The sequence below is a fragment of the Borostomias antarcticus genome (genome assembly GCF_949987555.1).
Source record: "Borostomias antarcticus genome assembly, chromosome: 4".
Lineage (NCBI taxonomy): Eukaryota > Metazoa > Chordata > Actinopteri > Stomiiformes > Stomiidae > Borostomias > Borostomias antarcticus.
The window spans coordinates 25,714,037-25,729,498 of record NC_140237.1 but is presented as its reverse complement, the minus strand read 5'-3'; the positions used below and the strand labels follow the sequence as shown (position 1 = coordinate 25,729,498).

At 49.1% G+C, this 15,462-nt stretch overlaps 1 protein-coding gene across 1 annotated transcript in view; it reads left to right on the top strand.

Moving 5' to 3' along the window:
- adamts18 (ADAM metallopeptidase with thrombospondin type 1 motif, 18) overlaps positions 1 to 14,513 on the top strand; it is a gene marked incomplete at both ends in the record, with an annotated part of 58,623 nt that extends 44,110 nt beyond the window's left edge. The window contains 5 exons of the mRNA XM_084437204.1: positions 7,939 to 8,143; positions 9,720 to 9,914; positions 11,649 to 11,879; positions 13,391 to 13,568; positions 14,395 to 14,513. Of these exons, the coding sequence (XP_084293330.1) occupies positions 7,939 to 8,143; positions 9,720 to 9,914; positions 11,649 to 11,879; positions 13,391 to 13,568; positions 14,395 to 14,513 (928 nt within the window). The remainder of the gene's footprint in view (positions 1 to 7,938; positions 8,144 to 9,719; positions 9,915 to 11,648; positions 11,880 to 13,390; positions 13,569 to 14,394) is intronic.
- Positions 14,514 to 15,462: the final 949 nt, after the last annotated feature.

The following is a 15,462-nucleotide window of genomic DNA, read 5'->3' as shown; positions in this document are numbered from 1 at the left end:
CCCAGAGTGGAGGATATTAGATGGGGTCCAGACAGACTGAGGACGGCCCCAGAGTGGAGGATGTTAGATGGGGTCCAGACAGACCGAGCCAGCCCCAGAATGGAGGATATTAGATGGGGTCCAGACAGACTGAGGACGGCCCCAGAGTGGAGGATGTTAGATGGGGTCCAGACAGACTGAGGTCAGCCCCAGAGTGGAGGATATTAGATGGGGTCCAGACAGACTGAGGCCGGCCCCAGAATGGAGGATATTAGATGGGGTCCAGACAGACTGAGGACGGCCCCAGAGTGGAGGATGTTAGATGGGGTCCAGACTGAGGCCAGCCCCAGAGTGGAGGATGTTAGATGGGGTCCAGACTGAGTCAGCCCCAGAGTGGAGGATGTTAGATGGGGTCCAGACAGACTGAGTCAGCCCCAGAGTGGAGGATGTTAGATGGGGTCCAGACAGACTGAGTCAGCCCCAGAGTGGAGGATGTTAGATGGGGTCCAGACTGAGTCAGCCCCAGAGTGGAGGATGTTAGATGGGGTCCAGACAGACTGAGTCAGCCCCAGAGTGGAGGATATTAGATGGGGTCCAGACTGAGTCAGCCCCAGAGTGGAGGATGTTAGATGGGGTCCAGACTGAGGCCGGCCCCAGAGTGGAGGATGTTAGATGGGGTCCAGACTGAGGCCGGCCCCAGAGTGGAGGATATTAGATGGGGTCCAGAAAGACTGAGTCAGCCCCAGAGTGGAGGATGTTAGATGGGGTCCAGACAGACCGAGGCCGGCCCCAGAGTGGAGGATGTTAGATGGGGTCCAGACTGAGGCCAGGCCCAGAGTGGAGGATGTTAGATGGGGTCCAGACAGACCGAGCCAGCCCCAGAGTGGAGGATATTAGATGGGGTCCAGACAGACTGAGTCAGCCCCAGAGTGGAGGATATTAGATGGGGTCCAGACAGACTGAGTCAGCCCCAGAGTGGAGGATGTTAGATGGGGTCCAGACTGAGGCCAGCCCCAGAGTGGAGGATGTTAGATGGGGTCCAGACTGAGGCCAGCCCCAGAGTGGAGGATGTTAGATGGGGTCCAGACAGACCGAGCCAGCCCCAGAGTGGAGGATATTAGATGGGGTCCAGACAGACTGAGTCAGCCCCAGAGTGGAGGATGTTAGATGGGGTCCAGACTGAGTCAGCCCCAGAGTGGAGGATGTTAGATGGGGTCCAGACAGACTGAGGCCAGCCCCAGAGTGGAGGATGTTAGATGGGGTCCAGACTGAGTCAGCCCCAGAGTGGAGGATGTTAGATGGGGTCCAGACAGACCGAGCCAGCCCCAGAGTGGAGGATGTTAGATGGGGTCCAGACTGACTGAGTCAACCCCAGAGTGGAGGATGTTAGATGGGGTCCAGACAGACCGAGCCAGCCCCAGAGTGGAGGATGTTAGATGGGGTCCAGACAGACCGAGCCAGCCCCAGCGATCCCCAGGGACCCAGGGTGATTTACGAGGCTGGTCGTTCAAAGGGACCAGGAACCAGGCGCTGGGGGTTCCCCGAGTCCCACACACACACACACACACACACACACACACCGACACAGAAATGACAAACGTCTCTCTCTCTGTCTGTCTGTCTTATCTCTCTCTGTCTCTGTCTTCTTTCTCTCTCTGTCTCCCCCCTCTCCCTGTCTCTCTTTCTTTCTCTCTTTCTTTCTGTCTCTCTCCCTCTCTTTTTCTCTCTGTCTTCCTTTCTTTTTGTCTGTCGCTCCCTCTCTCTCACTCTGTCTCTTTCTTTCTCTCTGTCTCTCTCTCCCCTTCTCTCTTTCTCAATTAAATTCAATTAAATTCAACAAGCTTTTTGGCAGGAAATACATTACATAAATATGACCAAAGCAGGATCAACCATCCAATCAAACAACAAACAGAGATGTCCACAACACTACTCCTACGTACTATACAAACATACTACACAAACAACAACAACACAAAACTACTCCTACGTACTATACAAACATACTACACAACAACACTACACCTAGGCTACTATACAAACATACTACACAAACAACACAACAACACTACACCTAGCCTACTATACAAACATACTACACAAACAATAAAAGCATCATATGCTACAGCAGCATATGCAGCATATGCAATAACAACAATATGTGGGAGAGAACAAAACAAACAAGCACGGTCAGACAACAACAACAACAACAACAACAACAGCAAAACATGAACAACAATGACAAGGGGTGACTGACTGTTCCTATGGCTGAGGCAAGCTGTTGCATATTAAACAGCTCTAGTTTCTCCTAACAGGTTTTGGGCCCCTTTTTGTTCTGATAGGCTTTCTCTCTCTCTCTCTCTCTCTCCCTCTCTCTCTCCCTCTCTCTCTCTCTCTCTCTCTCCTCTCTCTCTCTCTCTCTCTCTCTCTCTCTCTCTCTCTCTGTCTTTTTCTTTCAATTTCAATTCAATTCAATTGGCTAACGACATTATTTAGAAAGGGCAAAGAAACATAGGCTGCTACAGTAGGAAAGAAATGAACAGTTGCCTATATAGTAGCAACAGCAAGAGACAGTAAATAAATACAAAGTACAGGAGAAAACTAATTATGTCACTCACTTTCCCTCAGTCTATGGCCGGCAGCACCTAGACTGCTGCTAACGTCCTTCTCTTTGAGTCCCCCCCTGGTGGGAGAAGCAGTTTCTCCTCATCTAATAGGTTAAGAAAACCTTTTGTTACGGATTCACTTAATATGTTTCTCTATGTTTATACTTTTGGGGAGCAAGTGCAGCTCTGTTTCTTTCTCTCCTCTCTCTCTCTCTCTCTCTCTCTCTCCCATCTCTCTCCTCTCTCTCTCCCCCCCGTCTCTCTCCTCTCTCTCTCTCTCCTCTGTCTCTCTCTCTCTCCCCCGTCTCTCTCCCCATCTCTCTCTCTCTCTCCCCCCATCTCTCTCTCTCCTCTCTCTCTCTCTCCCCTGTCTCTCTCCTCTCTCTCTCCCCCCGTCTCTCTCTCTCTCCTCTCTCTCTCTCTCTCCCCCTGTCTCTCTCTCCTCTCTCTCTCTCTCTCTCTCTCCCCCTGTCTCTCTCTCTCTCTCTCTCTCCTCTCTCTCTCTCTCTCTCTCTCCCCCTGTCTCTCCTCTTTCTCTCTCTCTCTCTCTCTCTCCTCTCTCTCTCCTCTCTCTCTCTCTCTCCTCTCTCTCTCCTCTCTCTCTCTCTCTCTCCCCCTGTCTCTCCTCTGTCTCTCTGTGTGTGGTTGTCTGTCTGCCGTCTGAACACCCGTGTCTCGTAGAGCTCAGTACGAGTGACTGATGTTGGCTGAGGAGGAAATACTCGACAGTTCCCTTGAAGTTTGGACCTCCTCCCCCTCCTTATCTTGATCTATTGTCCAATAACAGAGTTGAAACTAAATTCGTAGTGCCGGGGCTGTGTGTTTTCGTGTAACTGTCAGTTCCATTGTTTTCCAGGAGGGGGCAGGGGTCGGCGCTGTGTCATATACAGGCTGTTCCCTCGTGAACCGGTCACTACGTGTCACTCTCCCTGATTATCTCTCAGACATCTTGAAAGCCGAGAACCGCTGCACTTCAACACTCAACACATCCTGGACCCACTCTGTCTGGGGTTACCCTGCTCTCAACCTCAGCGTGCAGCTGGGTCCCCGTCTAGATCCTATCAGCTCCATCCCAGACACACCGACACGGTTCCTCTCATAGGAACACTGTTCCTCACACGGTTCCTCTCATAGTGATACTGTTCCTCTCATAGTAACATGGTTCCTCTCATAGGAACACTGTTCCTCTCATAGTAACACGGTTCCTCTCATAGTGACACGGTTCCTCTCATAGGAACATGGTTCCTCTCATGGTAACACGGTTCCTCTCATAGGAACACTGTTCCTCTCATAGGAACACTGTTCCTCTCATAGGAACATTGTTCCTCTCATAGGAACACTGTTCCTCTCATAGGAACATGGTTCCTCTCATAGTAACACTGTTTCTCTCATAGGAACATGGTTCCTCTCATAGTGACACTGTTCCTCACACGGTTCCTCTCATAGTAACACTGTTCCTCTGATAGTGACACTGTTCCTCTCATAGTGACACTGTTCCTCTCATAGTGACACTGTTCCTCTCATAGTAACACTGTTCCTCTCATAGTGACATGGTTCTTCTCGTAGTGACACTGTTCCTCTCATAGTGACACTGTTCCTCTCATAGTGACACTGTTCCTCTCATAGTAACACTGTTCCTCTCATAGTGACACTGTTCCTCTCATAGTGACACTGTTCCTCTCATAGTGACACTGTTCCCCTGTATGTCTGAGAGTGCTGACTCGGTTCTACCACGTCGATCTGGGTAAAATGTTTAAACATCCAGATGGGTAACGAGCCTCCTGAGTGCCGTAGAGGAAATGGTCCAGGTCGGTGACATCATAAACATTGGTTCTATGAAAGAACCCGGAACATCGGAAAATAGTCAGGCTTGGTTCCACAACGGAACCGTGTGGATCTATGGATGTTCAGGAGGAAAGGAAGTGGAGGAGAATGAACAGAGGCTCGTAGAATGGGCAGGCTTTCAGAACCCAGACCCGGGGTTGCGGGGGGGTTGATGTGAAAAGGCTCAGGCTTATCTTTCCAGCAAATATCTGCAGCGCTGACAGGACAGGCCTCTCCATGTTTTATGATCAAGTCTGGATCCTCAGGGGGACAGATCAGTCTAGCCAGCCAGGAATCCCCCCTCACTCCCAGTCCCAGTCCCAGTCCCAGTCCCAGTCCCAGTCCCAGTCCCAGTCCCAGTCCCAGTCCCAGTCCCAGTCCTAGTCCCAGTCCCAGTCCCAGTCCTAGTCCTAGTCCCAGGCCCAGACCCAGTCCTAGAGTCCAGTCCTAGCCCCAGTCCCAGAGTCCAGTCCCAGCCCCAGTCCCAGAGTCCAGTCCTAGGTCCAGTCCCAGAGTCCAGTCCTAGATCCAGTACCAGAGTCCAGGCCCATTGTCCAGTCCCAGAGCCCAGGCTTAGGTACAGTCCCAGAGTCCAATCCCAGAGTCCAGTCCTAGGTCCAGTCCCAGAACCAGACTCAACCCTCCCACCCAAGCCAGGTGAGATCAAACACACCTGAAGCCTGATCAGTCTGCAAGTCCAGAATCTCAACAGAGTTACTATTATATATATATATATATATATATATATATACACCTTAAAGAGGTTTGCAATTTGCTTCCGTTTGTCTGTATCTCCCTCTACCCCCCCCCCCCCTCTCTGTCTCTTTCTTTCTTTCTCTCTCTCTCTCTCTCTCTCTCTCTCTCTCTCTGTCTCTCTATTTCTCTCTCTCTGTCTCTCTGTCTCTCTCTCTCTCTCTCTCTCTCTCTGTCTCTCTCTCTGTCTCTCTCTCTCTCTGTCTCTCTCACTGTCAATCCTACTTTAGTCTTTGTAGTATTTGATTTGACTGAGCTCTAGGCATCTGGGGAGTCACTTACCTGGGACTGTACACACAAAACCAGAGAGAAAGAGAGATAGACAGAGAGAGAGAGAGAGAGAGAGAGATAGACAGAGAGAGAGAGAGAGATAGACAGAGAGAGAGGGAGAGATAGACAGAGAGAACGAGAGATAGACAGAGAGAGAGGGAGAGATAGACAGAGAGAACGAGAGATAGACAGAGAGAGAGGGAGAGATAGACAGAGAGAACGAGAGATAGACAGAGAGAGAGGGAGAGATAGACAGAGAGAATGAGAGATAGACAGAGAGAGAGAGGGAGAGATGGACAGAGAGAAAGTTGTGTAGAATGTCACATTTGATCGTAGAACGGTCAGCCCATTTGTTTTTCCAAACTTTTGATCACGTTTCATACTCCATAAAGAAACATGGATCCATCACAAGGGATGCAAAGATATCTACAGTTTCTCAATATCCCCCCACAGCTTGCCTGTCTAATTGCATGTCTAGAAATATACGAGTTATTGAAAGATTCCAGGGGTACTAATTACAGCGAAGCCCAGCGCTGGTTTTCAGTCAAGCACAGTAGTAGCTAACCCTCCCCTCAGTGGCATATTGTTATTTATAAGACGGCAGAGGAGAAATATGACACAGTAATCCAAACCGGTGTTTTAGCTCGATGGCTCATGTCTCTCCCCCACCAAATTGCAGTTTAGCGTTCTCCCTCGTTTGTCAGCTGGTCCGACGGGGAATGAAAGTGTTTGTTTTTGCTGTCCCAGGTTGGTGGGGGCGGGGGGGGGGGGGAGGGGGGCGGAAGGGCTGGGCGGGTAGCGGCCTCCCGGGATCGGGCCGGACTGGGTCGTGTGTCCGCTCCTCGGGGGCGTGCGGTCGTCAGACCGGTCATTTACAGTAATCTGCCTGCGGTCCGAACGCCGGCCCGGGAGGATATTTCTGACCCGGGCTGCTTTTGATCAGGGAGGAAGTGAGTCAGTGATACCAGGGTACGGGTTCGGTTGGCCTGGCTTCAGTATGGACAGGACAGGGGGGGAGGGGGGAGGGCAGAGGAGAGGGGGGAGGGGAGGGGGTTAGGGTAGAGGAGAGGGGGGAGGAGGAGGGTTAGGGTAGAGGACAGGGAGGAGATACCAGACAGTGCTGCCATACTCTAGCTGCGGAGCACAGAGAGAGGTTTCTCCCCTCCATACGAGCGCACCAGGACTGGCCAGACAAGGGTAGAGCAGAGGAGAAGAGAAGGGAAGAGGAGGCCAGGGTAGAGGAGAGGAGAAGAGAAGAGGAGAAGAAAAGAGACGAGAGAAGAGGAGAAGAGAGGAGAGGAGGACAGGGTAGAGGAGAGGAGAGGAGGACAGGGTAGAGGAGAGGAGAACTTAAACTCTAGCATACCTAGTATGGTTTAGACGTTTACATCCTCATGTACACTTAGAGGGTAGAGGTGGAAAGTGATGCTGAGTAGAGCAGTGTTTATTTATAAATGTGTGTGTGTGTGTGTGTGTGCATGTGTGGTGAGCTTGTGCCTGTGTGTGTGTGTGTGTGTATGTATGTATGTATGTATGTATGTATGTATGTATGTATGTATGTATGTATGTATGTATGTATGTATGTATGTATGTATGTATGTATGTATGTATGTATGTATGTATGTATATGCACACGCGTGTATGTTGAGATGATGATTTTTACGACAGCCCTAGAGGGATGTATGCGTGTGTGCGTGTGCGCGTGTGTGTGCGCGTGTGTGTGTGTGTGTGGGTGTGTGTTTGGCCCCAAAAATCCTGTGTGTCGGTTCTCTCCTGAGTGTGTGGTCACTGCGCTGATGAGTGTCTCAGTCATGTGGTTGATACCCTGATGACAGAGGCCAGCACACCAAACACACAGCTGCTGCCCATCACTGCTGATTGGACAGCCTTCCTGCTGACTCTGCACAACGCAGCTTTTTTTGTGCAGTGTGTGTTTGTGTGTGAGTGTGTGTGTGTGTGTGTGTGTGTGTGTGTCTGTGTGTGTGAAAGAGTGTGTGTGTGTGTTTATATATTTTGCAGGGGGTTGTTTATGTATTTTGTCCTGTGTTTGTATCAGTGTGTACGTGGTATTACGTGTGCCTCTGAAAGGGATTACTGTCATATTATGGCCCACTTAGTTGGTTGCATGCAGAGGCTATTTCAAAATCACTCAGTAATTATTGTGTGTGTGTGTGTGTGTGTGCGTACCGTATGTGTGTGAGTGTGTGTGTGTGTCTAAGCGTTTGTGTGTGTACTGTAAGTATGTGTGTATGTGTGTGTGTGTATATGAGTTGAGTGAGTGTATGTGTGTGGGGGTACAGATTTTGTATTCCTCCTCTTCATCCCTCTCTCTCTCTCTCTCTCTCCCTCCCTCTCTCTCTCTCTCTCCCACTCTCTCTCCCTCCCCATCTCCCCCCCCCCTCTCTCTCTCTCTCCCTCCCCATCTCTCCCCCCCCCCCCCTCTCTCTCTCCCTCCCCATCTCTCCCCCCCCCCCCCCTCTCTCTCTCTCTCTCTCTGTCTGTCCCCTAGCTGGACGGTGGAGGGCTGGGGTCTGTGCAGCCGGTCCTGTGGGGGGGGTCAGCAGACGCGCCCGCTGCGCTGCCTGAGGAAGGTCACCTACCAGCGGGAGGAGGCCGCCGCCCACTCCCTCTGCCCCGTGGTGGCGCCCGCCCAGGTCCAGCCCTGCAACACCCACGCCTGCCCGCCCGACTGGAGCTCTGGAGCCTGGTCACAGGTCGGTCACGAAGAACGCACACACACACACGCATGTACACACGCCCGCACACACACACATATGCATGCACACACACACATGCAAGCACACACACACACATGCACACACATGTACACACGCACACACACACATACATACACACATGCACACACATGCACACACACACGCACGCGCACACACATGTACACAGGCACGCACACACACACATACATACACACATGCACACACATGTACACACGCATGCACACACATGCACGCTAGCACACACATGTACACACACACACACACACACACACACACACACACACACACACACACACACACACACCTACAGTACAGTTCACAAACTAATGGGGCTATAGTTGATGATTGAACTAGCATTCTATGTTACAAGCAGACTTCCTTGGCTTTCTTAAATACCAAAACACTTTGCTGCTCTCTGCTGGACAGCCAGGGAACTGTACCATCCTTGGCCATAGACACAGTGCAAACCACAGTCAGTCAGACAGGCAGACAGACAGACAGACAGACAGACAGACAGACAGGCAGGCAGGCAGGCAGGCAGGCAGGCAGGCAGACAAACAGGCAGGCAGACAGGCAGGCAGGCAGGCAGGCAGGCAGGCAGACAGACAAACAGGCAGGCAGACAGACAGACAGGCAGGCAGGCAGGCAGGCAGGCAGGCAGGCAGGCAGGCAGACAGGTAGGTAGGTAGGCAGGCAGGCAAGCAGGCAGGCAGGCAGGCAGACAGGCAGGCAGACAGGCAGATAACAGGTAGGGCCTGTCACCTCCTATGAGTTCACCCCCTCCATCTTCTCTCCATTCTCTGTAAACTTCCATGAAGAACAGATATTGTGACACAACCCAGCAAGCACAGTTTCTTCATGGATGTCAGCACGCAAGAGGAGATTAAAAAAAATAAAAAAAACATTAATCATGACTATATACTTTATTTAATTTTTGAAAATACAGTTTAATTTTTAAGAGCTCATTTTTAATCTAACCGAGATTACAAATCAGTAAACACAATAAAATATCATAATATCTGCAAAATATAAAAAGATACAAATCAAATAACAGTGAATAAATAGTTGGATATCAGCATACATAATAAATTAAGAGCAAACATAATAGGAAAGACTAAAATGTAAGCAAGCTCAGATAAAATCAGTGAAAACAGTTACAGACAGAAACAGTAGGGCTTGAAATCAGTTATTTGAACTGTCCATAGGATGGGAGAGAACTGATCTTTAGTGATTGTTGAAGCTCATTCCAGGAGGTTGGGCCGCTAAGATAGAATACTGACTTCCCAAGCTCCGACAACATGGCTCTAATGTGTTGTCTCCTGTGACTGGATCTAATGTGTTGTCTCCTGTGATTGGATCTAATGTGTTGTCTCCTGTGATTGGATCTAATGTGTTGTCTCCTGTGATTGGATCTAATGTGTTGTCTCCTGTGATTGGATCTAATGTGTTGTCTCCTGTGATTGGATCTAATGTGTTGTCTCCTGTGATTGGATCTAATGTGTTGTCTCCTGTGATTGGATCTAATGTGTTGTCTCCTGTGACTGTCGGTCAGTGTTCTAAGACGTGCGGCCGAGGCCTGCGGAAACGGAGCGTGTTCTGTCGGAGTACCGACCCGGGGGCCAAGGTGGTGGTGGTGCCGGACAGCATGTGCCGGCAGAGCCAGCGGCCCAAAGCCCAGGAGACCTGCGTGGTCCGGCGCTGCCCCAGGAACGAGAGGCTGCAGTGGGTCACCACCGATTGGGGGGAGGTAGGGACCAACACACAGTCACATCTCTAGTTGTGTTCACATTTCACACTGGCTGGGGGGAGGTAGGGACTCCCACACACTCATATCTACCATTGTGTTCACATTTCACACCGGCTGGGGGGAGAGAGGGACCCCCACACACTCATATCTGCCGTTGTGTTCACATTTCACACCGGCTGGGGGGAGAGGGGGACCCCCACACACTCATATCTGCCGTTGTGTTCACATTTCTCAAGGAATTTTTGAGCGCAAATAATAATAGATGCACAAGCTTTGGGAATGTCAACAACATGTACGTGTCAGTCTATGGATACAGGAAGCAGCGTGTCTTCCATATATAGTGACTGACAATTATTGCAGACATCGAAGAGAATTTTGCCAAGGCCTTAACTTTTGGCTCGGGAATTCCTGCCATCTGCAATTCTCTCTCGGCTAGTCTGTGGACATTACTCAGGCGCACACACACACACACACACACACACACACACACACACACACACACACACACACACACACACACACACACACACACACACACACACACACACACACACACACACACACACACACACACACACACACACACACACACACACACACACAAGTCTTTCTCTCTCTCACTGTCACACAGACGCGCATCAATGAGCTGATTCGGTGTTTGAACACCAAATATGTAAACACACAAGCAGCTTCCTTCACTTAGCGCTTCAGCGATGTTGCCATGGAGACAGACGTGGGCTGACCTTGTGCAGTTCATTCCCATGGTGACCGTCGATGTTCTCCCGAGGTTCCTCTGCTCAGACGCCTGCTGGAACGGTCGGAGCACATCCCGGAAATCTGGCTGGCTGGAACGAAAACAGTGGAGGAAAACTCTGTTCAGTACTGCCAACAAAGTCTCCTGTCCAACGTCTTCTTGGACTAAATCAACACCTTCTTTAAAGGATCAGTGTGTAGGGTTCAGTGGACTTGGCCGGAATTGAATATAATATTCATAAGTATGTTTTAATTAGTATGTAATTCCATGAAAATAAGAATCATTATTTTTTTCGTTACCTTAGAATGAGCCATTTGTATCTACATAGGGAGTAGTTCCTTCCATGGAGGCTGCCATGTTGCACCATGTAATTGTATTCAGTTGGTTGCAAACTGCAACCTCACCACCAGAGCCGCCAAATATCACACACTGCACCTTAGCACTATTGTAGCTTAGCAGGCAAATAAAGCTCCCGACATTATGCCGAAGTGTCCTTGAGCAAGACACTGAATCCCAAAAGCGCTCTTGTGCGGCACGGCGGCGCATTACCTAGTACTGTCGCCTCACAGCAAGAAGGTCTCCGGGCCTTTCTGTGCAGAGTTTGCATGTTCTCCCAGTGTTCGCAAGGGTTTCCTCCCAAAAGAACCCAATATGAAAAAAACATGCCGAAGAACAGATCGCTAACGCTTTCCGTCCCTGACGAAGATGGACAGGAGCGCTTGGTTGGTCCCCGGGGCGCGTCCCCTGCACGCTGCCCACTGTCTGCTCCCGGCTGCCCTTGGGGGAAGGACGACAAGCCTTAAAATGCATCTGTTTGTGTGTGTTCCCAAGTGTCGCCCATTTCACGTGTGTAAAAGAGTGGGCTGTGTGACTAATAAAGATTTCTTCTTCTTCTTCTTCTTCTTCTGCTGCTGCTTCTTCTTCTTCATGGTCTCAGTAGCTAGTCTAGGGCCGATGCTAACCTCTCTTCCCTCCTCCAGTGCTCCAGGTCGTGTGGCGTGGGGGTCCAGAGGCGTGAGCTGCGTTGCGGGGAGCAGGACCCCCAGGTGGGGTATGTGGAGTTCCCCGCGCGGAGGTGCAGGAACCTGGCCAAGCCCCCCATGGAGCTCCAGCAGGCCTGCTCCCGAGGGCCGTGCCCAGAGCCGCGCACTGTCCCTGGGAGGACCGGCCCTGCTGTGGTCCTGGGATGGTACTCCTCCCCCTGGCAGCAGGTAGACTTCCAGCTAATGTCCATCGCTTGACCAAAGAGGAATCAGATCTGTGGCCGGTATTTGGTCTTTTCAGTTGCAGGCAGGGCAGACAGTTGCAGGCATTCTTCACACAATAGTGGTTCCAGACAACCTCTCTGGCATGTTTACCACTTCTACAGTCATAATATACCCTGTCATGATATACCCTGTCATGATATACCCTGTCATGATATACCCTGTCATGATATACATGAGTGATATACCCTGTCATGATATACACAAGTGATATGCCCTTTCATGATATACATGAGTGATATACCCTGTCATGATATACATGAGTGATATACCCTGTCATGATATACATGAGTGATATACCCTGTCATGATATACACAAGTGATATACCCTGTCATGATATACATGAGTGATATGCCCTTTCATGATATACACCAGTGATATACCCTGTCATGATATAGATGAGTGATGACAGACCCTGTCATGATATAGATGAGTGATGACAGACCCTGTCATGATATAGATGAGTGATGATAGACCCTGTCATAATATACCCTGTCACAATATACACACGTAATTGTGATATACCCTGTCACAATATACACAAGTGTATACCCTGTCATGATAGACCCTGTCATGATATAGACCGTGTCATGATATGCCCTGTCACAATAGACCCAGTCATGATATACCCTTTCATGATATACTCTGTAATGATAGACCCTGTCACAGTATACTCTGTCATGATATGCCCTGTCATGATAGATCATGTTACGATATACCCTGTTGTGATAGACCCAGTCATGGTTAATCCTAATCACCATATAATACAATTGTTTTATTCTTCATATGCGTCCATCCTCATGTCTGCCATACGTCAAACACAGAACATTGAACTTCAACTGGAAAAGCCTCCCACCCCCCCCCCCACCCCCCCACCCACACACACACACATGTTGACCTGATTGATTGAACACATTTAAAATCGTATTTCAGCGGTAGTGTGGAGTGTGGGTAGATGTGCTGAGCTTGTCAATGGCTTGGCAGGCCTGGAGGGAAGTGGTGTTCATGTTTATGTATAATGTACGTCTAGAGTATGAAGGCAGGTTCTTAGTCTGACACCTGACTGCTCTTGATCAGGCGTTTGTGATGTGTGTAGCTAAATGGCTGCAGCGTGGAGAGATGCTGAGTGTGAGTGCTCTTGATAAAGGCTTTGTTTAATCTTCAACATCTCTGCCATTTCCCCCCTCTCTCCTTCTTGTCTCTCTCAACATATCTCCCTCTTGACATCCCTAATCCCACCCCTGCCCTCTCTCTGTATCTCTTTCCTCTCTCTCTCTCTCTCTCTCTCTCTCTCTCTATCCCCCTCTCTCTCCCTTTCTCTCCCTCCCCCGTCTCCTTCTCTCTCTACCTCTCTCTCTCTGTCTCCCTCCCTCTCTCAACCTCTCTCTCTCTGTCTCCCCCCACCCCCTCTCTCTCTGCCCCCCCCCCTCTCTCTCTCTCACCTACCCCCTCCCAGTGTTCGGTGTCGTGTGGTGGGGGGGTCCAGACTCGCTCTACCCAGTGCCTGCGTCAGGGCCGTCCGTCGGGGGGGTGTCTACCCCACCAGAGACCCGTCACCTCCAGGGCCTGCAACACACACTTCTGCCCCGCTCCTGTCCCGGCCCCAGGCCCCGCCCTGGCCCCCACACACAAAGGTGAACCAGCGTCAAACCAAACCCATAGCCTGTTTGAGAGTTCTACGTATTAACAGTAGTGGCTCCGTTTTATAGACAACATATATAGACAACATATTTGGAGTTTGATAAGGCATCAACACATACATGGGGACTTACAGCACTAGCATAGAACTGACAAGGACACCTTCCTTAGTGGTTTGATCGCATTGTTAACTTTGACAGCAAATTTTGATTTAGTTTTAGTATTTTGACTAAAATGCTATTTAGTTTTAGTCATATTTTAGTCATCTGAATTGTTTTAGTCTATTTTTAGTTGACTAATTGACAGTAGATTTAGCATAGAATGGGTTTAGTTAAAGTGTAATGCATTATTTAACCATTTCTCTAAAATGTTTAAGCTCATATATACCCCTAGAGGAAACATCTATTAGACTGGATGAAGCTACTGAATCACATTTCTATTCGCTCTCCCTGCCTGTTTGAAAATGTTCAGCGGGGGCCATGACTTCCACGGAAACCTGAGCATTCTGATTGGATCTCTTCCCAAATCTTCCCTCTCTAACATTTTTGTCTAGTTTTTATTTGTTGACGAAAATGTCAGTAGATTTCGTCATAGTTTTTGTCATCATGAATCTGTTTTTATTTAGTTATCGTCTCATGACGATAACAAAATAAAGGTTGTTGACGAATAATTTTTGTCAATAATAACACTATTTTTTTGTAGAAATTTTTTTTGTTGACAAAATTAACACTGTTTGATCGTAATGTTCCCAAGACTGGTTCCACTAGTAGAGTATCTGTCTCTGTTCTAACATGGTTACCCTGTTTGTCGGTTCTCCACCAGATGAGCAGTCATGTGTGGACTTCTTCAGCTGGTGTCCCCTGGTCCCCCAGCACGGAGTCTGCAACCATAAGTTCTACGGACAGCAGTGCTGCAGGTCCTGTTCTGGCAAGAAGCCTTGAGGACCAAGAGGACTACTATTTCCCAGCAGCCTCCACTGTACATCCCTGCGGGATAGTGATACAGTTACCGTACCGTGCTGGATGGACGAGGACGCTGTAGTTTTGTAAACAGGTTCTGGGCTGTATTGATGCACAAGAGAACTGTGGTGTCACAGACTTCTTTCTTCCTGGAGTACTTGACTAACAGTGATGGTGACGCAGGTACAGTGTTCTCTGTAGATGATGCAGAAGCCGAGGAACGTTACCTCAGCGTCGGAGGATGGACGTGGACTAGAGGAGATATGACGTTACTGGAATACAACATCACTGCTCCTCAGGCCAAAAGCAGAATCCAGCCTCTCGCAACTGGAATAGAACCCATCACTTACATCTTTGCAGGACATACCAGATATGACATTGTCGTTGTTTTGTTTACATATTGTTTGTTATTTGTGTCAACAACGTATTGCAAAGCCATCAACACAACTATCAAGTTTTATCTCAGCTCATTCCTATAATTAATGGCCCCTGGTGGTTTGAAATTACGTCTAAGTTATTATGGTTCAACTATGTTCAATTACTATTTTGTATTTGTTGGGTTTTCATTGCGTATCTCACCACGTGTCAAACTCTTGCTATATTTTGGTGCGTACAGTAGTACAAGACCTGTACTGATTCCTCACTATGTGTGAGAGACTAAATCTTTTTGTGAGTTCACCACAACTCCCAAGATGTGATTATGGTCTTCCTGTCATGTTCTACCATTGGTGCTTGTCGTGTGCTAGGAGACCCATTTCTGTACATCTCGTTACTGTTACCCTTGTGAATACTTGCCTGTTAAAGCATATCTACAAACATAATGTTAACCCTTCTTTGTAAAACACTTCTTTATAGTTCCTCTGCCTCGCTCTTGTTCTAGTGTAACATTATGCTCCGAGTCTTCCTGCTGTAGCCACATCTGGAGCCAGTT